This window comes from Myotis yumanensis, unplaced genomic scaffold (genome assembly GCF_028538775.1).
Source record: "Myotis yumanensis isolate MYYU_CA2020_CCGP unplaced genomic scaffold, mMyoYum1.0.hap1 SCAF_16, whole genome shotgun sequence".
In the NCBI taxonomy this organism is placed as follows: Eukaryota; Metazoa; Chordata; class Mammalia; order Chiroptera; family Vespertilionidae; genus Myotis; species Myotis yumanensis.
Window position 1 is genome coordinate 5,491,176 of NW_027223767.1, and position 25,916 is coordinate 5,517,091.

Below are 25,916 nucleotides of genomic sequence, written 5' to 3' on the forward strand. Positions count from 1 at the left end.
CTCTTTCAGCTCTTTCCCACAGCCCTCTCATGCCCTCTTCCTTGTAAAAGAGCTCTGATAAATTTTGCATTGTAGGTAGGCTGGAAAAATCTAAGTAGGGGCCTTCTGTGACTTTTGCATAGAAACTCAGAGGCCCCAAATGAAAACAGACATAACTGGCCTGGCCCATTTTATGTAGATTTTAAAGAAACAAGTAGAAATTAAATAATTTACTGCCATTTCCCCCACACACACACCTGCTTAATGAACAACCTTGTCTTGATCTTTTGTTTTTCAGAACTTGGTCAAGACCCCAATCTTATGCTTTTATTTCCTGAGAAATACTACAACCCCCAGCTTGATACTTCAAATGTCTACTGGACAGCCAAAACCAAGAGCACATCCTTCCCTTTGTCCAAAGATTCAGGGGGAAAAGGCTTGCTTAAAAATGTTGGGTGGGAAGCATCTAATACTGGTAAGTTGGCTTGTAGTGAGAAAGCCAATAGATATGAGATTGGGCAGCTCCAATGGAGTTGGAGGGGCTGAGAGGGCAATAGCGTCTGGGGATGACAGATTTGGGGAGTTAACCTTCATTTTTCACTTATCCTGTGTTGGAATCTCTGGGAAGGTGAGAAGCAAGGATAAAATCAGTTAGTATGACCAAAAGTCTCTAGCAAGGTGCCTCTGAGAGATACCTGAGACTAGAGATCAGAAAGGAAACTTCCAAGGGCTTCTTTGGAAGCCTCTCTCTGTCCCAGGCTAAGTCCCTTGTTTAGCCCCTGACCTGTGGCATGGCTGCACCCTTAGAATTCAACCCACTCTTTTTTTTCTTGTTTAAAGTATTATAAACAGTAGTACATATGTCTCCTCCTCCCCCCCACCCCCCGCCCCCACCATTGACCTTCCCTTGGCCTCCCCTACCCCGCAGCACTCTTTTTGAAAAACGCAATGGCTGTTTTTGCAGCACTGGATTCCTTGAACAGGAAATAGAAGCAGTGGGGGATTTGAACCCTGACCTCAAGGCCTTTCTAAGTTGGACAGCAAAACAAGACATATACATGAAACAATGACAGGAAATATAACACATAGATTCTAAACTATTTTTATATAGAAAATTTGAAAAGTAGATAGAATATATATATATATATATATATATATATATATATATATATATATATATATATCTCCAGTGACCGGAACGCCATAATGACCTAAACAACCAGTTGCTCTGATGCCCACTGTGGCCAGCGAACCAGCCCAATTGGGGGTGGGGCTGGTGGCCAACCTCCCACAACCCCTTCCCCTGGCTGCCTTGCCCCTGATTGGCCTCTCCCACCCAGATTGAGGGTGGGTCGGCCAGGCAACCCTCCCCGGCCCTTCCCCCCCTGGCAACCCTGTCCCTGATGGACCCACCCTACCCCAATTGGCCTACATCCCTCCCCCTGCCTGGCCCTGCCCCTGATTGCCCCCCTACCCCAATAGGGAGCAGGGCTGGCCAGCCAAACTCCTGCAGCCCCTCCTCCTACCCAGCCCCACACCAGATCAGCGCCCCCACCATCTCTTCCTCCCAACAGGCCTGACCCCAATCCGCCAATAGGGACTAGGCTGGCTGGACCCCACTCGTGCATGAATTCATGCACTTAGGCTTCTAGTAGTATAATAACCATTCACATAACTATCACCAAACTTCAACGATTATCAACATCTTACCAATTTACTTCATCCATTTCCCTCTTTTAAAATTATTTAAAATGCTTCCTTAATTTGAAGGAAATTCCAGACGTCATTCCTGAGCAGGGCAGGCTTCGAAACTACAGACATCTCCTTTAGCTGGGAAGGCTGGAAAGCACTTGCATTTTTGGTTAGGGAGCTTCTAATTTCATTTTCACAGAAGAAATGAAAAAACTCCAGTAGCCTAAGGGCAGACTTTGATGAGTTCTGGCCTGGAATTACACAGAGACAAACCATGTTCCTTTCTCTGGCTTGGTTCTAGAGGGACAATGGAGGAGTTCGCTCCAGTGCATTTCCGAGATGAATAGGCTATATTCCAGAAAAGCTCACATGCCCAAGGCAGGGTACACCTCCTGCAATCTGTTGGTCGACCTGGATGTTGTCAGAGACTTGTCTTCTGGAGCCAGCAAATACCGGGACTTCATCCGTCAACTGCCCATCCATATCTCCAAGTATATTCTAAGTATGCTGGGATGTATTGGGGATTTCTCAAGAGTCTTACCTTTGCAATCCAGTTTATAGGGTCCCAGGTTTATCTATTTCCCCCCAGGTATGCTCGATAAAAGCACCCTGAACAGATGTGCCGCTGTGAGCCAGCACTGGGCTGCACTGGCAAAGAAAGTCAGGAAGGACTTCTCGATACATTCGTTCATTAACAACCAGATCGCCTTACTGCAGGTACTCCCGTCGGGAGGGGTGGTCTGCAGACTGGCCTCACTTCCTCATGGAAGCTGGCTCACAGGAGCCTTTCAGTCCACTCAGCAGACCCTTTGAATGGCCTCCTGTTGCATTTTGCTGCTTCACAGGCTTCAACAGTCACTTCCTTTTTGTGTGAACTCCCCATTAATCTATACCATTGTGAGTGCATTGAGCAGGGAGAACATGTAGAAACCTACCAGGAAGAGAAAGGCAGAGCCTTGGAAAATCATGTGAAGCAGGGAATCACCTCCCCAACCCTGCCCCAACGTGTGACCCCCGGCCCAGAGAGCTGCATTGTGGCTTAGGCCAGTGGTCGGCAAACTCATTAGTCAACAGAGCCAAATATCAACAGTACTTCTTCAAAATAGACTCGCCCAGGCCAAAAACCGACTTCTGCACATGGGCCATGAAGTTTCAATCTCACTCTACGTGTGCCCGAACGTGGTATTTTGTGGAAGAGCCACACTCAAGGGGCAAAAGAGCCGCATGTGGCTCTCGAGCCGCAGTTTGCCGACCAGGGGTTTAGGCAATCAGGAAGTCATGTGTATGTTTCTAGGTCAGCCTGACACAGCACACAGATGTCTACAAGGCCACAACGTCTATTTGTAAGTTAAAATGCAATTTTCTCTGGCATTTTTACTTTTTTTTTTTTTTTTTTTTTTGCCTGAAGCCTAATTCAAATCAAGGATTCTTGGGAGCTAGGATTTTTTCCCAGCAGAGACAGATGAGAGAAGAGAAGAAGAAGCAGGCATGGTGAGGCAGGTCATCCTCTGGAAAGCTGGGAATGACTGACCATCTCTTTCTGGTCTCGTTCCAGATCTTTAGTATCATTATCCTCCTTAAGCCAGTCTACACACACTATTGCCTTACTGGCCAGGCCCAGGCCCCCCTGAGTCAGAGCTTACTCCTCTTTCAGATCTTGCCAAGCACTAGTTTAACCTTCCTCTCAGAGAGAGGAACCAAGAGTAGCCATTTTCTTTTTTTTTCCCCCAGGGGTCCTACACAAAGGGAATAGATCCCACCTATGCCTGCAAGCTTTTCGTCCCAGTTCCTAAAATGACAGATGACATAAAGCGCACACGTGCGAAAAATCAGAAATGGAAACTGAGAACAAAGGTGGGTTCTGATGGCATCTCGGGCAAATAACTGTGAGAGTCATCTCTTACTGGCCAATGAAGGCTGAAGTCCAGGCTCAGTCCTTAGATAGGGTATAGGAAATGGGAGGATATGGAATATAGCATATGCATATAGGATATTGGAAGTGATATTCCCTAAGGAAGACCAGAATTCCGTGCTATGTGTCCTTCAGCTTAAGTTGCTTCCTTTCTTTAAGCCTTCAATGCCTCATGTATTAAACAAATAGATTGATTTCGTTGTCCTGTCAGGGTTTGTCCTTACTTCAAATCCCATTGCCATGTCCCCAGAACCAAGCCATCTAGTGCAGAGCTCAGAGCGAGGAGCAATGTCAGTGATAGCTGGGATTTTCTTCCACACCCATCAGTCCATGCATCTAGACATTCTAGAACAGGGGTCCTCAAACTTTTTAAATGGGGGGCCAGTTCACTGTCCCTCAGACCGTTGGAGGGCCGGACTATAGTTTGAACAAATTCCTATGCACACTGCACATATCTTATTTTGAAGTAAAAAAACAAAAAGGGAACAAATAAAATATTTGTATTTGCATGTGGCCCGCGGGCTGTAGTTTGAGGACCCCTGTTCTAGAAGCTACAGGAGTCTGTGGCTCTGGAATGAGAACAGGAGGGCCAGTCCAGAATGTCCAGGGTCCAGAATGAATAAAACTTTCTCACCTTTCACGTCCAGGTTCATTCTGATTCTAGGATGGAAGGGGAGAGTTACTTAACCATACATCTCCCTATCAAATCTTAGGCAATAATGAAGAGCAGATGGAAGACCCTGAACTCTATGTTCTGCCTATCCAGGCATGGTTCATTCCTAGAACCATTAGATTACTGCTTCCTCCTCTTTGCTTGAGGGCCTTCTATTTTGAAACTATTCAATGGGTTTTAAAATAATATTTAATGAGGGGTTGGTCAGACTGTAGCTTCCCATAAGAAAACTGCATTATAAATTATAATTTGAGAAATAGAAGTGTCCAGAGAGACAATCTAGTTCATATGTCTGTAGAGACCAGACAGGGCCCATGAATGAGGGAGGTGGTGGTGTAAGTAGTAAAGGACAGTAGAACAGTGATGGGTTAAGCAGCGGTTCTCAACCTGTGGGTCGCGACCCCTGCATATCAGATATTTACATTATGATTCATAACAGTAGCAACATTACAGTTATGAAGTAGCAACGAAAATAATTTTATGGTTGGGTCACAACATGAGGAACTGTATTTAAAGGGCCAGAAGGTTGAGCATCGCTGGGTTAGAGGGTTCACTTTCCATCTAAAGGGGCCAGTTGCTACTCAGCTAGAGCTAATTATTGCCATGGGAGACTGTGAAGCTCAACCTAGACCACCTGAACTTTTGAGAGAAGTTAGAAACTTGAATTATCACGTGACATTCTTTGCTTTTTTAAACACTGGCAACTAATTAAAATCATTTTTTTTAAATATGGGCCAAGGCAAATACATTTGTTTACCTCATTTGACTTGCAATTTTTTAAATCTTTGAGTTAGTCCATTCACTCATTCTATAGATAAAGAAACTAAGGCACAGAGTTTCAGGATCCTAACCAGCAGAATAACAGGCAAATACAAGTGAAATGCTGATCTGCTCTTCCCAAGCCTGTTGCTCTGTTGGACATAATGAAACTAACATGCTTCTTCCTTAGGTGGAAGAGCTATAATATCCTGACAAACAAGAACCACCCAGACAGTGTTCAATATTTTAGAAATGTATAATTTAGGAAAAGAGAGACGATGTGGAGGCCAGATGAGGACATGTGAAGCAGTGAGACCAAACAGTTAAGGGGTCTGCTAGGGAAAGGTGGAGGTTGAGTGCTGCTGAGGGGTGCTGATTGCAATGGGTACTGAGCTCAAACAGTGTGCCAGGAATGGTGCCTAGGACTTTGTACACATTATGTACTTGATATTCACCACAGGCCAGGTATATAGCTTCAGTTTATGGATGTGGAAATGCAGGCCACGTTGCTGGAAAACTTGCCCAAGCTCCCATAGCTGGTCAGTGGCAGAGCTGGAATTTGAACTAAGGTCTTGTTCCTCCCAATGACTCTACCATGTAGATTCTAGGTTCTCAAAACTTAATTGATGAGGAAGAGCCAAGGAATTCCAGCCCTACTATGAGAAGCCAGGGAAGCCTCATTTAATTCAAGGCTGCTTGGACTCTGGAGGGGAGGCAGTTGGACAGGTTCTTCAGAGGCTTGTAGGTGAATATCACTACTTGGTTAAGATTAAGAAGGAGAGTAAGCTGAGGAAAGCAGGCGTCCTGAGGAAGAGTCTACAGGCATGACGACGCCTAAGGTTTGGAAGGAGACTTAGGAAGAGGTGTCCCTAGGTCTGCCAAATGCAAACAGGATGGTTTGGTCTTCTTTGCTTTCATGACAAACTCACCCTGTGTTTTGGTTGCCTGGTCGTGTATTATTTTCTGCTTTTGGAGGGGGAGAGTATGCCTGAGAAGAAGAATGGAACTTTCACCTGTGCCAGAATTCAGCATGCCTGGCAGGCAATAGCTGCTCAGGAAGTATGTGATTAAGAGAGGGAGAGATAAAAATAGGGAAGGAAGGAGGAGGAGGGAAGAAAAGAAGGAAGGGAGGAAAGAAGAAGGGAGGAAGGGAAGGAGGGAGGGAGGGAGGGAGGGAGGGAGGGAGGGAGGGAGGGAGGGAGGGAAAGGGAAAGCAAGCACCTCTGCTGAGATTGGGTATATTGATTTCTCCTCTCTGAGACTCAGATACCTCATCTGTAAAATGTTGAGAACACATTGTGAGGCAGCTGTAAGGAGAAGTTAAGGTTGCAGATGGATGAAAACTTTGAAGGGCAAATGAAAATAGAGTGTGTAACAGTAATTTCACACATGGCAGTTTCCATGAATATACTTTGTACTGTCAAGTATATGTAATGTAAATGTGAAATCCTACTTCCATGAAATGGTTGGTCAAAAGGGACCTGTGCCTTTATCTGTGAGTATACCCTTTGTGAGCTCATTTTTTTAAAAGTTGGGCATCAGCAATATTGAAAGTTCATGGAATCAAAATGCATATGAAACACAAAGAAATGGGAGAAGAATTAGGACCTTGGACTCAATATTTTCTAACGTACATATTACCTTGCTGCCTGCTCCTTGGCCCTTCCCCATGACCACATAGCAGCAGCCACAGCCTGAAGAGGAAGAATCCATGGACACTTGTGTCCTTGCCAGGGGAGACTCACAGTGGTTCTCAACCTTCCTAATGCCTCGACCCTTTAATAATACAGTTCCTCATATTGTGGTGACCCCCAATTTCATTGTTACAAATTGAACATAATTAAAGCATAGTGATTAATCACAAAAACAATATGTAATTATATATATGTTTTCTGATGGCCTTAAGCGACTCCTGTGAAAGGGTCGTTTGACCCCCAAAGGGGTCGTGACCCACAGGTTGAGAATCGCTGCTCTAAGGGATACAGGGGTAAAGTTGCCACTGTACTTTGACTCCAAGTGTTCCTTTGTTAGACTGACAACAGCTTGTGGACAGCATACCAGAACCAGGAAATCCAGCAGATCCAGATGGAGGAGAGAAATGTCTTCTGTGGGACTTACAACATCAATATTCTCTCTGACACGTAGGTACTAGGTTCTGAATCTAGGTCTTCAGAGATCCTTAAATACTGGCATCTTAGGATTCCCATGACCCCTGTTCACTTGGAAAGGCAATCCTTCCTCATCTCAAACTCTAAATTAACATGAGAATAGGTGCTTGATGTTTGCACCATTATCAGCAGTGAGTGGGGGATATTTTCCCCTTATAAATTTTGGATATACTGACCAACAAATTTATGCACAATTTATGTGCATAAAATCTTTCTTTTTTGAAATAGTTTTATAGTTTTATTCTAATTTCAGAAGTAATATATGCTTACTGTATGTGTGTGGGGGGGGGGGGGGGAGTCCACCAAATGCCAGAAAATGTATAGATAAAAGCAAAGATCTCCTATAACCTTGTCTTCTAGAGATAATCACCATTAATACTGGTGTCTATTCTAGAATTGTTTTACAAAGCTGGGGGCTTAGCCGGCCTGCAAACCTCCCCCAAAAGGCCCTTGGCCCCTCGCCCAGGCCGGCCATGCCCCCCAGTGGGGATCCTCACCCCGATGGGGGCGTGGCCAGCCTGAAAACAGCCCTCAGCCCCTCACCCAAGCTGGCCATCAGCTCCTTGCCCAGGCTGGCTATGCCCCCAAGTGGGGACCCCCACCCCAAAGGGTGTGTGGCCAGCCTGCAAACCACTCCAGCACCTCACCCAGACCACACCCGCCCCCAGTGGGGACCCCCAACCCAATAAGGGTGTGGCTGGCCTCCAAACCACCCCAGGCCCCTCGCCCAGGCCTGCCCTGCCCCCCAAGGGACCCCTACCTTGATCCAGGACCCCCTTCAGGATAGACCAGCCAGCCCTCACCTGTGCACCAGGTGTCTATCTATACTGTCTATACTAATAAAAGGGTAATATGTTAATTAGACTGGGAGACCTACCAGACAAAGCCAAGGTGGCGAGGCTGAGGCAGAGGTGGTTAGGGGTGTCCAGGCCAGGAGGGGAGGGCAGTTTTGGAGTGATCAGGCTGGTGGGGGGGCAGTTGGGAGCAATCAGACCAGCAGGGGCAGGCAGTTAGGGACGAGCAGGCCAGCAGGGGGGCGGGGGGCAGTTAGGGATGAGAAGGCCAGCCGGGGGGCAGTTGGGGGCAAGCAGGCTGGCATGTAGAGTGGTTAGGGGCGATCAGGCAGGCAAGCAGGTAAGCAGTTAGGAGCCAGCGGTCCCAGATTGTGAGAGGGATGTCCCTATGGGATCAGGCCTAAACCGGCAGTCAGACATCCCCCGAGGGGTCCCAGATTGGAGAGGTGCAGGCCAGGCTGAGGGACACCCCCCATGCACAAATTTCGTGCACCAGGCCACTAGTGCTATACATATTTCTGTAACACACTCCAGCAAAATACTGTGGCTATCTTTCCATGTTAAATATGAAGATAGTATTTATGATAACTACATAGTGCAACATCATTTGGATATGCTGTAAGAAGATCCTTTAATAATCAACTTTCTGCCATACTTTAGGCCTAGGACTTCACTCTTCATTCATACGGTTTTGTGAAGGCCATCTCTATTTTATTTTTGGCTGTGAGTCACACTAACAAATTGCATATTGACCAGTCCTTAAGGGAAAGGCAGAGCAGATAGGAGACCGGCAAAGTTGACTTTTTATGAGTGGTATGGCGATAAGTACTCTTTAAGAAAAGATGGTGCCTGGTTGAACTCAAGATATGACAAATGCAATGAGAACAAAATTGCTTCTCATATTTAGAGTGATCATACATCCCTTTTTACTGAAACAATCCCACTTTACTCTGTGATCCTGGGGTAATTAATAATAGTGTCCCCTTTCAAGGTAAAAAATATTTGGATAATAAATTATTTGGTCATCCTGATCATATTTTATGTATTTACTAATAATATTATGATTGGAAAATTAATTCAACTCACCTTTTTTTTTTTTATCAGACTACAAGCTCATTGAAGTCAAGGTCCATATCTTACTCATTTTTGTATCCCCCATGGCTCCTATTAGCTCAGAACTTGGAACTTAATATGTGTTCATTGGATATTGGTTAAGAAAAATGTAAAAAAAAAAAGAAATAGTGGTATATGCAGTGGGTATAGGGCTTCCCAACTGTGTTCCTCTGAGGTTTTCTATGAAAAAAGGTTTCTGTGGTTAAATAAGTTTGGGGAATACTGCATACTCTATTCTCCTATTCTCTTTCTTGGGGATTTATCATACATTAATTAGCAGATTTTTTTTGGTAGTTTTTGCCCTTTGTCTTTAGGTTTTAAATTTACCCCAAGTGGATTTTTTGTTATGCTATGAGGTAGAAATCTATCAGGGCCCATTAACACTAGTCCTTTATCTCGGCTACTGTCCTTGTTGGAAGGCCTTGACTTTTCGTATACTTGCAGGTAAAACCACTGTGCTAGTGAGTTCCAGGCAGGACACTAACTCTCTTTTCATGGATCATCCTTTTTCCTGGCAACTCAGGTGGGACAGAAATAGAATCATCCACTATTCTGGGGGAGATGTGGTAGCTGTATCATCCAATCGGAAGATCCAGCTTCTGGACATCTTACAAGCAAAGGAGATCCCCGTCCAGTTCCGAGGCCACACTGGGAGTATCCGTGCCCTCTTCGTGTGTGAGGAGGAAAACGTTCTCCTGAGCGGGAGCTATGACCTGAGTATCAGGTGAGTGGGCCAAGGAGTTGTGGTTCCTCACAAACCCCAGTTTGTGGAAGAAAGAAGTACATATACTTTTTCCTTTTTGTAGTTATTGAAAAGTTATCCTAAATAATACTAACTTCTAGAATAGTCCACAGCATTTTGCTTTTTTGGCAAGGTAAAAACCAAGAATTTGTATATTGTTTAAACTTTGGATGAGATAGGCTTATAACAATGACCAGATCTACTAGTATTTTCTAGTTGAAGACTGTGAATCAGAAAGTATATTTTTAGCATTCCTAGATGAAGGCCCAATTTATATTTCCTTTTATAGATTCCTTCAGGAAAGTATTTTTTGTGGGTTTGAAATATTGTATAGAAGTAAGATAGTGTTTGAAATGTGTGTGTGTGTGTGTGTGTGTGTGTGTGTATATATATATATATATATATATATATATATATATATATATTTAAAGAATAGAAGAAGGACCATTGTACTCATTACTCAGGCCAAGAAATAAAACATTGTTAGTCTCTAAATCCCATTCTGTGCCTTTCCCTTATTGCTTCTCTCTTCTTCCCAACCAGAGGTAATGTTATTCTAAATTTTATACTAATTGTTCCCTTATATTTTTATAGGTTTATTTATAGTTTTGCTACCTAGTTATATATCTCCAAATATATTTATTACTTTGGTCCATTTTTGAACTTAACATAAATGGAACTGTTTTAAAAATTCATCCATATTTGATTTCTTACATTGAACTATGATTTTGAGATGCATCCATATGATGTAGGCAGCAATAATTAACGTATTTTTACTGAGATATAGTGTTTTGTTGGATGAATATATCTTAACTCATTTATTTATTCTGTTGTTAGTGGATATTTGGATTGTTTCTAGGTTTTCTATTCTTTCAAGAAGCGCTGCCATAGGTGTTCTTGGATTTGTCTCCTGGTGCCTGTATATATGAGTTTTTAGAAAAAAAATTTATTGGGGGTATAATTGGCATATAACATTTCTGTTTTAGGTGTAAACAAAACCCATCACCACGCATAGTTACAGTTTTTTGTTGTTATGATGAGAACTTTTAAGATCTCTCTTAGTAACTTTCGAATATATGGCACAGTATTGTTAACTGTAGTGCATGAATTTCTTATCTTAATTTTGACAGTATTGCAGTTGTACTCCATTTCCCCTTACTTTGCACCCAGCCATGCCTCCTCAGGTATTCCTCACACTATTGTCTGTGTCTATGGGCTATGCATATATGCATATATGTTCTTTGGTTGATCTCTTCCAATGAGCCCTACCCCACTCTCCTCTGATATCTATCAGTCTGTTCCATGTAGCCATGCCTTTTGTTTGTCAGTTAATTTTGTTCATTAGGTTCCATATATAAGTGAGATCATGTGATATTTGTCTTTTTCTGACTGACTTTTTTCACTTGGCATAATCTCTAGGTACCTCCATGCTGTCACAAAGAATAAGAGTTCCTTTTTTTATAGCTACATAGTATTCCATTGTGTAAATGTACCACAGCTTTTTTATCCATTCATCTACTGATGGACACTTGGGCTGTTTCCAGATCTTAGCTATTGTTAATGCTGCAATGAACCTAGGGGTGCATATATTCTTTCTGATTGGTGTTTTAGGTCTTTTGGGATATATCCCCAGAAGTGGGACCTCTAGACCATACAGCAGTTCCACTTTTAATTTTTTTTTAAATGATTTGTTTATTTATTTATTTATTTTAATATATTTTATTGATTTTTTATAGATAGGAAGGGAGAGGGATAGAGAGCCAGAAACATCAATGAGAGAGAAACATCAATCAGCTGCCTCCTGCACACCTCCTACTGGGGATGTGCCTGCAACCAAGGTACATGCCCTTGACCAGAATCGAACCTGGGACCTTTCAGTCCGCAGGCCGACACTCTATCCACTGAGCCAAACTGGTTAGGACCCATTTTTAATTTTTTGAGGACACTCTATACTGTTTTCCATAGTGGCTGTACCAATCTGTATTCCCACCAGCAGTGTACTAGGGTTCCCTTTTCCCCACATCCTTGCCAGCAATAATTAGTTGATTTATTGATAGGAACCTCACTGGTAGGTGTGATTTGATACCTCATTGTAGTTTTAATTTGCATCTCTCTGATGATTAGTGAGCATTTTTTCACATGTCTATTAACCATCTTTATGTCCTCTTTAGAGAAGTATCTATTCAGTTCCTTTGCCCATGTTTTAATTAGATTGTTTATCTTTCTGTTGTTGAGTTATATATGTTGTTTATATATTTTGGAAATGAACCCCCTATCAGATGTACCATTAGCAAATATATTCTCCCATACAGTGGGCTCCCTTTTCATTTTGTTGATGGTTTCTTTTGCTATGCAGAAGCTTTTTATGTAATAATTAAGAACTTTATAATATTGCTATTGTAAATAGTACTTTATTTTCATTTATATTTTAAATTGATTATTACTGGTATGGAGAAACAATATCAATTTTTCTAATTTGATTTTGTATCCAGCAACTTTGCTAATGTTTCTTATTAATTTTAAAAGTATGTGTGTTGATTTTGTTTGCCTATGTAGATGACCTTATCAATTGAAAATAATGACAATATATTACCTTTTTTTCCAATAATTGTAGTATTCTTTTTTTGTTCTTTCATCCTGACTTTGCCTGGGCCTTCCAGCTAAGCAGTAGTAGTAAGAACAGGCATACATATCTTATTCTCCTTTCTTTAAAAAAAATATTTTATTGATTTATACAGAGAGGAAGGGAGAAGGATAGAGAGCCAGAAACATCGTTGAGAGAGAAACATCAATTCAGTTGCCTCCTGCACATTCCCCACTGGGCTCTCCACAACCAAGGTACATGCCCTTGACTGGAATCGAACCCAGGGCCCTTCAGTCCTCAGGCCAATGCTCTATCCACTGAGCCAAACCGGCCATGGCTTATTCTCCTTTTTGAAGGGAGTACATCTATAGCAAGTATATTTAAGTATCATGCTTGCTGTTACAACTTTGATTTTATAAGTTTATAAAATCAAAACATTTTCTTCTATTCCTATTCAACAAGTGTTTATCAAATACATTTTCTGTATGTATTTAGAAAAAAAACCTGGACACATGGTCGGCCATGTTGCTAGAGATGGAAATTCAAAACATGTGTTTTTCTTATACTACTGGGACATGGTCAAACACACTGTAGGTGCATAGCAGGCTCTGACAAACAGGTAAGGCCATAAGACACTTGGGAGTATTAGAAGAAAATCTTCACATTCAAATAATGTATTATTAATAATAATTATTATATTTTATCATTAATCATATGTTATGCCAAATCTAATAATAACTGTATGAGGCAAGTGCCATTATTATCCCGTTTACAGATGAGGAAACTGAGGTACAGAGTTATTTATTAAATTTTCCAAGATCACACAGCTAGTAAGTGATGGACCTGGGCTTGGACCTCAGGCATCCTGGCTCCAGAGTCTACTAACTAAGCATTTCCCTGTGACCTGCCACAGAAATAACCTGGCTGAAGTGGAAATTTGTAATAATTATATTTAAGAGACCTCAGGCAAGCCTGTTTATAAACAGCAGTGTGACACATACATGTTTCCATATATCTATTAGATACGCTTCAGAAATATACATAAAATATTTTGGATCTGCATGGCTGTGGTAATTCTTCTATTTCTATTATTCAGCAAGTGTTTATCAAATATATTTTCTATATGAATTTAGAAACACAACCTGGATACATGGTTGGCCAAGTCGCTAGAAACAGAAATTCAAAACATGCTTTTTTTAGACTCCTAGGACATCGTTAAACACACCGTAGGTGCATGTTGGCTCCGACCAACAGGTAAGGCCATAGAAAAGTTGGAAGATCAGCTCTACCATTGAATCAGTGCCATGAATTTTAGGCCTGGTGGTCATTCCAGGGACCCTTCCACCTATTACAAGTAACAGTTATTGAGCATTTTCTACACGTAGGTTACTATTATAACGTTACATGCCTTAACGTGGGGTTTCTCAACTTCAGCCCTATTGGCATTTAGGGCTGGAGAATTCTTTCTGTGGAGACACTCCTGTGAATTGTAGGAGGTTTAACAGAATCCTTGAACTCTATACGCTAAATACCAGGAGCACCTCCATCCCCGCTTGTGACAACCAAAACTAACATCAAGCATTGTTAAATGTTCCCTGGGGGTAGAAATCATCCTGGGTTAACAATCACTGCATTTGTGAATTTAATTCTTCACAAAAAACCTATGTGGTAACTATTAATATTATCACTTCCATTTTATGAATCAGGAAATGAAGCCTACACAGAAATTACATAGCTTTCCTAAAGTTACACCTAATAGGTACTATAACTGAGATTAAATTCCAGGCCTCTGAGCTTAATCAGGAAACTTTTCTGCCTTACAACTACTTTTTGATCTATAGGAACACTATACAGTATGAACCCTTGGGTCCTAAGAAAATCTAAAACAACTTTTTTTTGGCCTAATTCCTGCAGATACTGGGATCTGAAAAGTGGGGCTTGCATACGAATCTTCACTGGCCACCAGGGGACAATCACTTGCATCGATTTATATAAGAAAATGCTCGTGTCTGGAGCAAAAGATTGCCAGGTAAAAGGTGAGAGGAAATGCCCTTAACTTTCTAAGAAGTTTCCCCAAATCCATAGGTTGCCAAAATACATATTTTGGTCATTTCTACAGGCACCCACTTTTTTTTTCATCCATCCACCCATCTATATACCTATTGATCCATTTCTTTGAAAATTGTTGGTTGAATATGTACAATATGCTAGACACTGTGTGAGGTATTAAGGAAATAAAATGAGTATGATATGGCTCTTTCAATACAGCTTTTTATTTCCTCCAGAGGCTCATCATTTCCTAATGAAAATAGATATATAAATATATGATGGGGAATATAATAAAATATGTGACCAATAACAACTGCCACTTATTGAGTACTAACTTTTTGACTGTGTTAGGTGCTTTATATATATTATTTAACTCCCATAAGAAAACTATGAGGTGGATACAGATGAAAGATCCAAACTCAGAGAAAAACAATTTCCCCTAAATTAAAGCTGCTGAGTGGTAGAGTGTCTGACTCTAAATCATACACTCCGAACCAACATGCAGAGTTCTATGGGACCGTGGAAGTAAGAGCAGGAGGAAAAGCAGCACGGACAGGATGCTATTTAGTTCTAGACATAGAGAGAGAGAGTGGAGGACATTCCAAGTAGAAGGAACAGCACAGGCAAATCCATGGAAGGTTGAAGAAAATGGTGTATCCAGGGGATTTCCCCTGGCTGGTCTGGCTGGGTGTAGTGTTGAAGATAATTTGTTTGTGGCCAGATTATCAAGGACCTTCTGTATCATGGAAGGAAACTGAACCTTATCCTATAGGACATGGAAAGCTACTAGTACAAATGCATCTTAAGCTGAGGATTGACATGATCAAATGTTATTTTAAGAAAGATAACTCTAGTGATGGTGTGGAATAAGGATCTGGAGGGCAGTGACCACGTGTAGATAGGGGACAAAGTGAGACACTACTCAGTCTGGAGACTGTGGTGTTTTTATAGTATTGGAGAGCAGGCAAGTATGAAGAAACTCAGAAGGTGCGAGTTTACATTAAATGGCATAGATTCCCTGAAGGGAGATGTCTAGAGGGGGAATTGGCAGGACTTTACCACCAATTGGATATGAAAAGTGAGAAAGATAGAAGTGCAAATGATGAGGCCAGAATTTAAACTCAGGCCACTGGGGATATAGAAGTGTCATCGATGTAAATAGGATGTAAATAGGATGGATGGGGAATAGTAGTGATACCATTATAATAATCTGGTTATTAATTAACAGAAACGTAGTAAAGGGGACACTAAATAATATAGGCATGCTATTTATACAACTTTGCCAGAAAGCTACAGTTTAACATTCTCCAAGTCTGTTCCCCACAGATCAATGGGTTGAAGGGACTGGACAATAGGTGCATGCCCAGTAAGGTCTGAATGATTTGGGAAGATGCTTACCTGTCAGTCACAACTGGGAGTGAGTCAGTGGACAGAAGGGTGTGAAATCTGAGACACTTAACTCCAGAACAAAGGGAGTTCTCTCTCTTGGCTCTTGTGCTCTGGAACTACTGTGGCTGGGGAATCACTCCCTGGAATTCACCCATGTGGCTCACAGCCATGTGGGACCCACACGATGGACTAATGGACTAACGGTAGCCTAATACTATGTCAGACCCAGCTCCACCCTGGAACGAAAATACTGGATACTGACCGTGCTATGGGTTCTGCTGGAGGTCCAGCTACGTATTTTCCAGGGCTGGATTAAGAGACATGGGACTGTGCAACCCAAGAAATATAATTCTATGCCAGTAAAAACCACCCTTTCTCCCATGTGAGTCTTGGAAAATTCCTCTCTAAAGATATTGTAAGAACCCCACCTCCACTAGTGACAGGGAATTGTAACCTACCCAATCTTCTGGCAACAATAGGGAAGAGTGAGGAATGGAGGAGAAGGTAATGGATTCAATTTTGAACATGTTGAGTGTGGTAGGCAGAATAATGGCTAACCAAAGATATTCATGTCTTAATTCCCGGAATCTATGACTATGTAACTTTGTATGGCCAAAGGGACTTTGCAGATGTAATTAAGTTCAGGACTTTAAAATGGAGAAATTATCCTTGGTTCTCAATTTGGGGCCATGGGTAATCACATGGATCCTTAAAACTTTATTGTCTGTGATCAAAAGGAGATGTAACTATGGAAGAATGGCCAGAGAGATGTATTGTTGCTGGTTTGAAGATATAAGAAGGAAAACATGAGCCAAGGAATGTAGGTGACCCTAGAGAGTGGAAAAGGCAAGAAAGTGGATCCCCTCCCTCATAAAGGAACACTGCCCTGCTGACACCTTGATCTTAGCCTTTTGAGGTGATGTCAGATTTCTGTAAAATAATAAGTATGTGTTGCTTTTAGCATCTAAGCTTGTGGGAATTTGTTACAGCAGCAATAGAAAGCTAATAAATTGAGTGTAGTATTCCCAAAGTTACCCAGGTGAGAATTGCAGCAGGAAGATGCATGTGTGACTACACCAGTCTGGAGTTCCAGGTATGTTGATTTGGTGGTTATCAATAATAATGAAAGATGGAAGCCTTAGGTATGGATGAGAAGTTCCCTGCAAATCCAGAGGAAAAACTGACAAGAAGAAAAGCAAGGGACCCAAAAACCACATCATATTAGGGGTAGGTGGAGGAAAAAGATGTGGAAAAGGGAGAAAGAGTGGTGACACATACACAAACACTCAGACCTGCTTAAGATACTCCCTACCTTTTTGCCCTCCCCGACCTGAACGTGTCTTGTTGCCATGATTGCTTTAAGGAGTAGAGCAGAAAGGATGAAAGGGTGAGGGTCTGAAGATGCAAGGGCAGACAAGTATGAAGAAACTCAGAAGGTGCGAGTTTACACAGGCAGGCCAGAACTAGGACAAGGGGAGTTAGGCCCTTAACTCAGGTATAAAACTTGAGGGAGCACCAATAAAACCACAATAATCAAATTACATATTTTAATGCAGTATGTAAAAGTCAGAATTAATACACACAAGATAAAAAACTATCAAAAGATCTCTCTTACCCTAACCCTGGCCCTGCCAGCAGCCCCTGGGCTCTTCCAACCTGCCTGGGTTACCAAAACCCAGGAGAAAGAGACAATTGGAGACCTGAATGGTAACTCCCCATGTTTTAAATTCTTTAAATCAGGGCCCCTTCCCAAGGATATTTTAATTAACATTTCAAGTTTTACATACCCTATATAATAAAGAGCTAATATGCAAATGGTTGTCACACCATCACACCTTAACGGCTCAGAAACTCAACACTAGGGAGAGAGGAATGGGGACCAGCCAGGCTGTGGCCCGGGAGAGGGACAAGCCACCCACCCCATGGTTCTGGGCGCCTGCGGCTGTGGCCCGGGTGAAGCCGCCCTCCCATGGTCCCCTGCAGCTGCAGCTGGCCCAAGCAAAGCCTGCCCAGTCCTGGGTGCCTGCAGCCAGCCAGAGGAGGGAATCCTGGGTCCCAGGTGCGGGGAGAGGCAGAGGCAGTTAGGGGCGATCAGGCAGGCAGGCAGACAAGTGATTAGGATCCAGCTGTCCCGGATTACAAGAGGCAGTCGGACATCCCCCAAGGGGTCTAGGATTGGAAAGAGGCCAGGAAGAGGGACCCCCCCCCCATGCACAAATTTCATGCACCTGGCCTCTAGTCTAAATTAATAAAAGAGCCAGTATGTATGTAAAATAAGAAAAACATACTTTAAGTTAATCTGGTATACACAGTTAAGCGCACAGCCTCTGGATCCAGATTCCCTGGGTTCTAATCCCAGCTTAATCTGCTAACTGCCTGTGTGATTCAGGTTACTGAACCTCTCTATGCCTCAGTTTCCCCATCTGTATAGTGGGAAATAATAATAGTATTTGTCTTGTGAAGATAAGTTAATACATGTCAAGCGTTATTTGAATGATGCCTGGCTCGTTGTTGTTGCTATATAAATATTAGCTGTGGTCATTGTGTCTTAGGTTATTCATTCTGTTGCTGGGGAGGTACACTGTAACATGAAGCTGACTGTAACATTTTCATCCCTGAATTCATGGTTCACACTTTCAATGTTTACCCTTAAGCTCTGTTCTCCCATTTATTTTCATACCCACCCATCTTATAGTACCCTGGGCTGTTGCTCTAGCACCATCTATGTAGAAGCAGCACTAAACCTGCCCCCAGCTGTGATAACCTCTCAATTAGCATAATCCAAGTCAGATTCAGAAATATTAAAAAATGTAAATGGAAATAGACAGCTTTCTTTTCTTTTGGGGATGGAAGGTGTCAGTCAGGAGCATAGCATCTCGAAAGATGGATGCCACGAAACACGTGCCATGATTTTCCCAACTTCTCCATGGCAAGCATTTTTCAGGCTTGAGAAGTATCATTGGAGATGAGCTGTCCAACACTTGGACCCCAAGGCTAAGTTCCTCAGTTAGAACTACGATCTAAGCATTGCTGGATCTCCCAGGGGCCCATAATTAGGGAGCTCTGTGTTACAGGTATATGGAGCTGTTTGTGAAACTGTGGGGGTGCTGGGCCAGACTAAGGTCTTTTGGGGTCTGACTTGATGGGCTCCACTAGTCTTGGCTTCTGTTATGGGGTGTGGAACAAGCTTGTAACCTGCTTTCATCCCTCTCTCTGACCTCACCTTTCTCTCTCCTCCCTTTCAGAGTGGGATATAAACACAGGGAAGTGTCTGAAGACATTTAAACACAAAGACCCCATCTTGGCCATCAAGATCAATGACACCTACATCGTGAGCAGCTGTGAGCGAGGAATAGTGAAAGTGTGGCACATTGTCATGGCTCAGGTGGTAAAGGTGGGGGCAGTAGGCTGTGGAGGGAATGGGGCACTGGCGGTGATGAATTGGAGGAGACTGATGGTGGCTCCCTAGACAACCTTGGAGCAATTGAGTTCCAGTCACCAGAAGGGCAGTCCGAAAGAACTGAAGGGGAAGCCCCCCAACAAAAAAAATTGGCCATTGACTGTTGGTGGAGGGTCAGGGCCCATGTGACCCATGCTGTCATGAGGCTGGTATTGGAAGGCTGCATTCTGATTAGACATTATATATGGGCTCAGGATATTTTTATAGCAATAGAGAATATTCTACCCTGATTCTGGCATGGGTAAGGGAAGGAACAAAGTCACAGTGGTTTTTCCCCTTACTCTCTGATGAGAATATTGGCTATATTGAAAGTGACTGAATGTTCAAATACATAAAATGTTCTTGCTGGATTTGAAACCCCCTGGCCCTAGTGGGTGGTGGTGAGATATCATTTATGCCAGGAGCACAGGGTCACAGCTTTTTACCACTAATCTTGTTGTAACTGTGGTTTAACCAGCATTTGCAGGCACAAGGATGCCCCAGGTGCCCACTGGGTCCTGGTAAGGAGCTGGGGATGGAACATCTGGCCCTTCTCCTTCTGGCAGAAGAGGATGATGGTCCAGGCCCTCGCTGGTACTCCAGAGAGATGGGCCTGCCTCAGCCACAGACCCACCAGCAGTCTTCTCCCTGATCCATTCGCCCTTCACTGGGGAGGGAGCTCTGGAGAGAGGGAGCCTTATAAGAGCAAAAGTAAAGTTGGCTAACTAAGTACCAAGTGAGTAGTGCTCATGGATTGGTGGAGAGTGGCTTTGGAATTTACCTAAAGAAGCTTCCAGCTTTGGCCCTTGAAGGAGTCACACTTTGAGTTGATGATTGGCTGAACACAGGGGCAACTTTTCTTGCAGATTCTCAGTGGCCATGAGGGAGCTGTGAAGTGCCTGTGCTTTGACCAGTGGCATCTCCTCTCGGGAAGTGTTGATGGCCTAGTCATGGCCTGGAGCATGGTGGGAAAGTATGAGCGATGCCTCATGGCCTACAAGCATCCCAAGTATGTGCCAGGAAAGCCCTGTCTGAAGAATGTAGTGCTCCCTCCTTTTCCTGTGATAGCTGCGACCTTGATTTTTGGTAGATCAGTCCCTTTTTCTGTCTACTGACCTTTTGTCCCCTTTGCTCCTCCCCCATTTCCTTTTCTTCCTCCTTTACCTATTACATACCACCCCCTCTATTTGGCAAGTCCCTCTATTACCTGCACTTATTTCTCTTAAGAAATAACAATACTAGATGTGAATTTATAAAAATGTTTGAAATGTTATACTTATGACACACGTGATAGACTGATATCCGTTACCTACTAAATGTCTGAATATTGGCAGAGCTGTCCCAAGTAATGCCAATTCTAGTAAACTTAATATGCTTGGAATTGGTGTTTACCCCAGGAAGCTTATGTTCACAAAAGCTTGAAATGTTCCAAGCGAAAAGGTTTAAAAATAATGGAGGGCTTTCTCTGTTTGATATGTTTAACTTATATGTGGAATCTAAAGAGCAATATAAATGAACAAACAAAACAGAAACAGACTCATAGAAACTGATGGTTGCCAGATGTGTGGGGATAGCAAGCTGAGTGAAAAAGGTAAAGGGAATAATAACTGCAATTGGTAGTTACAAAATAGTCATGGGGGGGGATATAAGTTACAGTATAGGGAATAGAGTCAATAATACTGTAATAACTATGTATGATGCCAGGTGGACACTAGACTTATTGGGGGGTCACTTCTTAAATTATAAAAATGCCTAATCACTATGCTGTACATCTAAAACTAATATAACATTGACTGTCAACTGTTATTGAAAATACTAAATGAGGGCTCAGAGAAGGAGCTTATTCCAGGACAATTCTATTCCAGGACAGACATGGATTTCATTTTACAATTCCAATCCCAGTGTAGTAGTGGTGGCTGCTTAGAACCATTTGAGGAGTAGTCTGAGGTCACATTGGGGCTTATTTGGAAAGGGTATTGTGGTCAGTTAATGGGTCTGCCATGGCCAAAGGTTTACAGGCTGTTCTGTGCCACTCCAGTACTATGTGAATAATTCTTTTTCCTCTGAGTGCAATATAAACAATCCCAGGGATTGAAATGCTATTCCAATTGATTAAAAGAGTAAATGGATCTTCCAGGGGGATCTATCAGGGGATAGCTATTTAGTAAAACATGTCCCTAAATTTCCTTATACCCTCCAAAGAACTTCTTGGCAGGCACACTGGCTTCATAGGAGGTAGAAGGGGATTTGGGTATATATGTGTACTAGTGACTCAGTGCATAGATTTGTGCACATTGAAAGGAAATTAATTAGAAGGTGGCTGGTGGGGTGGGACTGGGCAAGATGGGCCGGACCCTTTGTCGAGCCAACTTCCCACCACCCCTCCCTGGCTGGCCGCACCTGGGGTGGCACCATAGCTCAAAAGGCATCTGCGGAGTGAGTGGGGTGTGGGGGGGAGGTCCCCTCCAGCAGGTGGGGTCCCTCAGCCTGGCCTGCGGGGATCGGGCTGAAACTGGCTCTCCGACATCCCCCAAGGGGTCCTGGACTGCAAGAGGGCACTCTGCAAAGTTACTGTCATACAGGGTGTGGAACGCAAATGCAAGTGTGCAGTAAACCAGATTTGGAGCCGACAGTGCCCCAGCAACAACATAACCCACAGTCGAAGATGGAATCGCACAACCCCATGAGGAATCATGCTCCCTCCTCTCTGCTTCAGGGTACTTCACCTGAGAACCACCGCTGCCAAGTCATTGCAGCTCGACAGCTCCTGCATTGAGTGTCTGCCCCCTGGTGGTCAGTGTGTGTCATAGCGACCGGTCAGATGTAGGGAGGGACACTTAACATATTAGCCTTTTATATAGATAGGTATCCTCTGTCTGTGATGCGTGACTGCATTCTTGATGAGTGGATGCTGAGAAGGGCCTGTGTTCGGTGATTTATCCAACCCTTAGGCGACCGTCAGCAACTCTTCTAGCATGTCAAACCTGGACCCCCAGGAAGGAGTCAAACCTGATTATGTCATCTGAAATTTGTAACTATAAGTTTTTAAAACCTCCCAACCACAATTCAGTAGGATTTAGTCTAAGTATTGGAAAATAATTTGTTCCCAGAAAACCCAGCAGTTTAGTCACTATTCCACCAATCCATGAGCCTCCCACTCCACCTCAGCTATGAGACATTCTTAAACCATTGTCACTCCCATTGAATGAGGACCCCAACATACCATTCACTTTGGTTCTTGATACCTTACATAGTTACAGTGAATCCATAGACAGCTGGAGGACATGGTCAATGCCCTTCTTTATGGGGCGCCTCTTCCTACTCGTCTCTTATGTACATATACTGGTAAGTACTCAATAAATATTTTCAATTGATTTTTAATAAGGACTAATTTGATAGATTGCCTTTCTGGAAAGTTGTCATGATTGGACTGATACCCATCTTTTGAATATGATAGAGGTGTAAAAACAGACATAGTTGCTATCTGTCTTCTTGACCTAACATTTTTTTCCTCCAAAATTAAGATTATGCATATAGTGTGGGAAACAATGGATAAGAGAAATAAAATTAGAGGATACAAAATAGAAAAGATAGAAATGATGATCCCTAGAAAAGTTTTGTACTCTGTAGTAAATTTTTAAATAAAGATAGAATTTGCATAATATAAAAGTCATAGTGTGCAATTCAGTGATTTTTAGTATATTCATAATGTTGTAAAACCATCACTACTATCTAATTAGAGAACATTTACATCAGTCATTGGGAATGTCCTCTGTTTCATTTCTGATTTTAGTGATTTCAGTTTTCTCTCTTAGTTTCTTGGTCAGTCTAAGTAGATAATTGTCAGTTGTCTAGCCAAAGGTTTGCTTATCTTTTCAAGGAATCAACTTTTCATTTCACTGATTTTTCTCTATTGTTTTTCAATTCTCTAATTCATTGATTTCTGCTTCAAGCTTTATTTTCCTTCTCTGTGGTCTGCATTTACTTTGACCTTCTTTTTCTATTTTTTTCTTTTTTTAAGGTGAAAGGTTATTGACTAGAGAAATGTAGGCATCTACTGCTATGTACTTCCCTATGAGCAAATTTTCCATATTTCCTTCTGTTATTCATTTGTAAGTTAATTTATTATAGTCAAAGAACTTAATACGATTTAAGCTTTCAAACCCTATTGAGATGTGTTACTTGACCTAATGTAAGGCCTATCCTAGAGAAAGTTCCATGTGCTCTTGAGGTTAATGTGTACTCTGCTGGTATTTGTTGGAATGTTTTGTATATGTCTGTTAGGTCTAGTTGGTTCATAATGTTTTTCAGGTCTTTTGTCTAGTTGATCTAGCCATTATTTAAAGTGTGGTATTGAAGGCTTCATCTATGATTGCTGAGTTGCCTATTTCTCCCTTTAGTTATGTAAGTTTTGCCTCATGTATTTTTGAATACTGTAGTTAAGTAAATATGCACTTATAATTGTTATATCTTCTTGATGAATTCACCCTTTTGTCATTATATAATGTCCTTTTTTATCTCTATTAACAATTTTGTTTGCAAGTCTATTTTGCATGATATTAATGTAGACACTCCAGCTCTTGTTTCATATGGATTATCTTTTTCCATTTAACCTCTTTGTGATTTTTATTCTAACAGGAATTTCTTGTAGACAGCATACAGTTGAATCACGCTGTTTTTAATCTTTTCTTCCAATCTCTGCTTTTTACTTGAAGAGCTTAATCTCTTTACATTTAATATAAAAATAACTTATTTTACTATTTTGCTATTTGTTTTCTATAGTCTTATGTATTTTTTGTTCCTCAGTTTTTCTTTTATGGTCTTCTTTGGTCTTAAAAGGGTATTTCCTAGTATGTTATTTTAATTCCTTTGCCTTTTTTTTTCCTTTCTATCTATTTTGAGTTATTTTCTTAGTATTCGTCCTGGGGATTATAATTAACATCTTACTTTATAATAATCTAATTCACATTAATATTAACCTAATTTCAATAGTATGCAAAAATTGTGCTCCTCTCCTCTCCTTCATACTCTTATTATCAGAAATTGTCTTTATGTCCTGTGTATCCATCAGCTGCTGTCTTTAAATGAGATAGAAAAAAGAGTTATAAACAAAAGATACATTTATATTGTTTTCTTATATTTACTAATACCTAGTTACCTTTATTGATGCTCTTTATTTCTTCATGTGGATTCGAATTGCTACTTAGTGTCCTTTCATTTCAACTCAAAGGACTCTATGTAGCATTTTATATAAGGTTGGTCTGCTAGTGACAAACTCTCAGTTTTTGTTTATTTGGGAATGTCTTAATTTATCAATTTTTTAGGATGGTTTTGATGAATATGTAAATCTTAGTTTATAGTTATTCATTTTTGTTTCAGCACTTTGAATATATTACTTTGTTCTTCTGGCCTCCATTGTTTCTGATGAGAAATAAATTAATGTAATTGAGGATCATTTTCATGTGAGGAGCTGCTTGACTCTTGCTGATTCCCATGCTCTTTGTCTTTTTACAGTTGATTATATGTTTAGATCTCTTTGAGTTTATTTTAATTAAAGCTTGCTGAGCTTCTTAGATGTGCAGATTATTTTTTCACCTTATTTGTAAAGTTTTGGGCCATTATTTCTTCAAATATCCTTTCTACCCCTTCTCTCTTTCTGGGGCTCCTGTTTTGCAAATGCTGATGTTTGATAATGTCACAAAGGCTTCTGAGGCTCTGTTCATTTTTTTTTTTTTTCTTTTTCTGTTCTTCAGACTGGATATTCTCAGTTGACCTCTCTTCAAGTTCTTTGCTTCTTCTGCCTGCTTGATTCTGCTGTTGAACTCCTCTAGTGAATTTTCATTTCAGTTATTGTCATTTCCAACTCCAAAATTTCAATTTGGCTCCTTTTATAATTTCTAACACTATTGATATTCTCTATTTAGTGAGACACTATTCTAATAATTTTCTTTAGTTTTGTACATGTTTTCCATTAGCTATTTGAACACATTTAAAATAGATGATTTACAGTCTTTGTTTAGGAAGTCAAACCATTGGGTTTCCTGGGGACAATTGCTATAGATTACTTTTTTTGCTATATATGGACTATACTTTCTAGTATTTTTATGTTTATACTAGAGGCCTGATGCATGAAATTTGTGCAACAGTAGGCTTTCGTTCCCTCAGCTGCCGGTGCCAGCTTCCCTCTGGCACCTGGGACCCGGGCTTCTCTTCAGCCGCTGGCAGGCACCTGGGACCCAGGCTTCCCTCAGAGCCCCGGCTTCATCTGGAAGGTAGTCCAGAAGGACGTCCGGTCTAATTAGCATATTATGCTTTTATTATTATAGACTAGTGGCCCGGTGCACAAAATTTGTGCACATTAAAAGGGGATTCATTAGAGGAAATATTTTAATATTGCTATTTGCCCAATCTCTATAATAGAAGTTTCAGAGATGAAAGAAAATTAGTAAAATGTATATGAAAATCTTTCTCCCTCAGAGTCTGGGGCACACTACGGGACACAGAGTCAAGTCCCCACCTACCCATGTGTGCCTCAAAATCGTGCAAGACCCAGACCTGACCGGCCCCACCCTTGTCTAGCCCTGCTGGGCGGGGGTCGCAACCTGAAGTCCCCTGGCCCGGCG

The 25,916-nt window shown here is 41.7% G+C and overlaps 1 protein-coding gene across 1 annotated transcript in view; it reads left to right on the top strand.

Moving 5' to 3' along the window:
* Positions 1-25,916, top strand: part of FBXW10B (F-box and WD repeat domain containing 10B) — a 44,263-nt gene that overhangs the window by 2,014 nt on the left and 16,333 nt on the right. Inside the window, exons 2-10 of the mRNA XM_070394368.1 lie at positions 278-454; positions 1,973-2,173; positions 2,261-2,388; positions 3,403-3,525; positions 7,047-7,156; positions 9,614-9,814; positions 14,331-14,452; positions 19,100-19,248; positions 20,160-20,302. Coding sequence (XP_070250469.1) covers positions 278-454; positions 1,973-2,173; positions 2,261-2,388; positions 3,403-3,525; positions 7,047-7,156; positions 9,614-9,814; positions 14,331-14,452; positions 19,100-19,248; positions 20,160-20,302 — 1,354 coding nt within the window. The remainder of the gene's footprint in view (positions 1-277; positions 455-1,972; positions 2,174-2,260; positions 2,389-3,402; positions 3,526-7,046; positions 7,157-9,613; positions 9,815-14,330; positions 14,453-19,099; positions 19,249-20,159; positions 20,303-25,916) is intronic.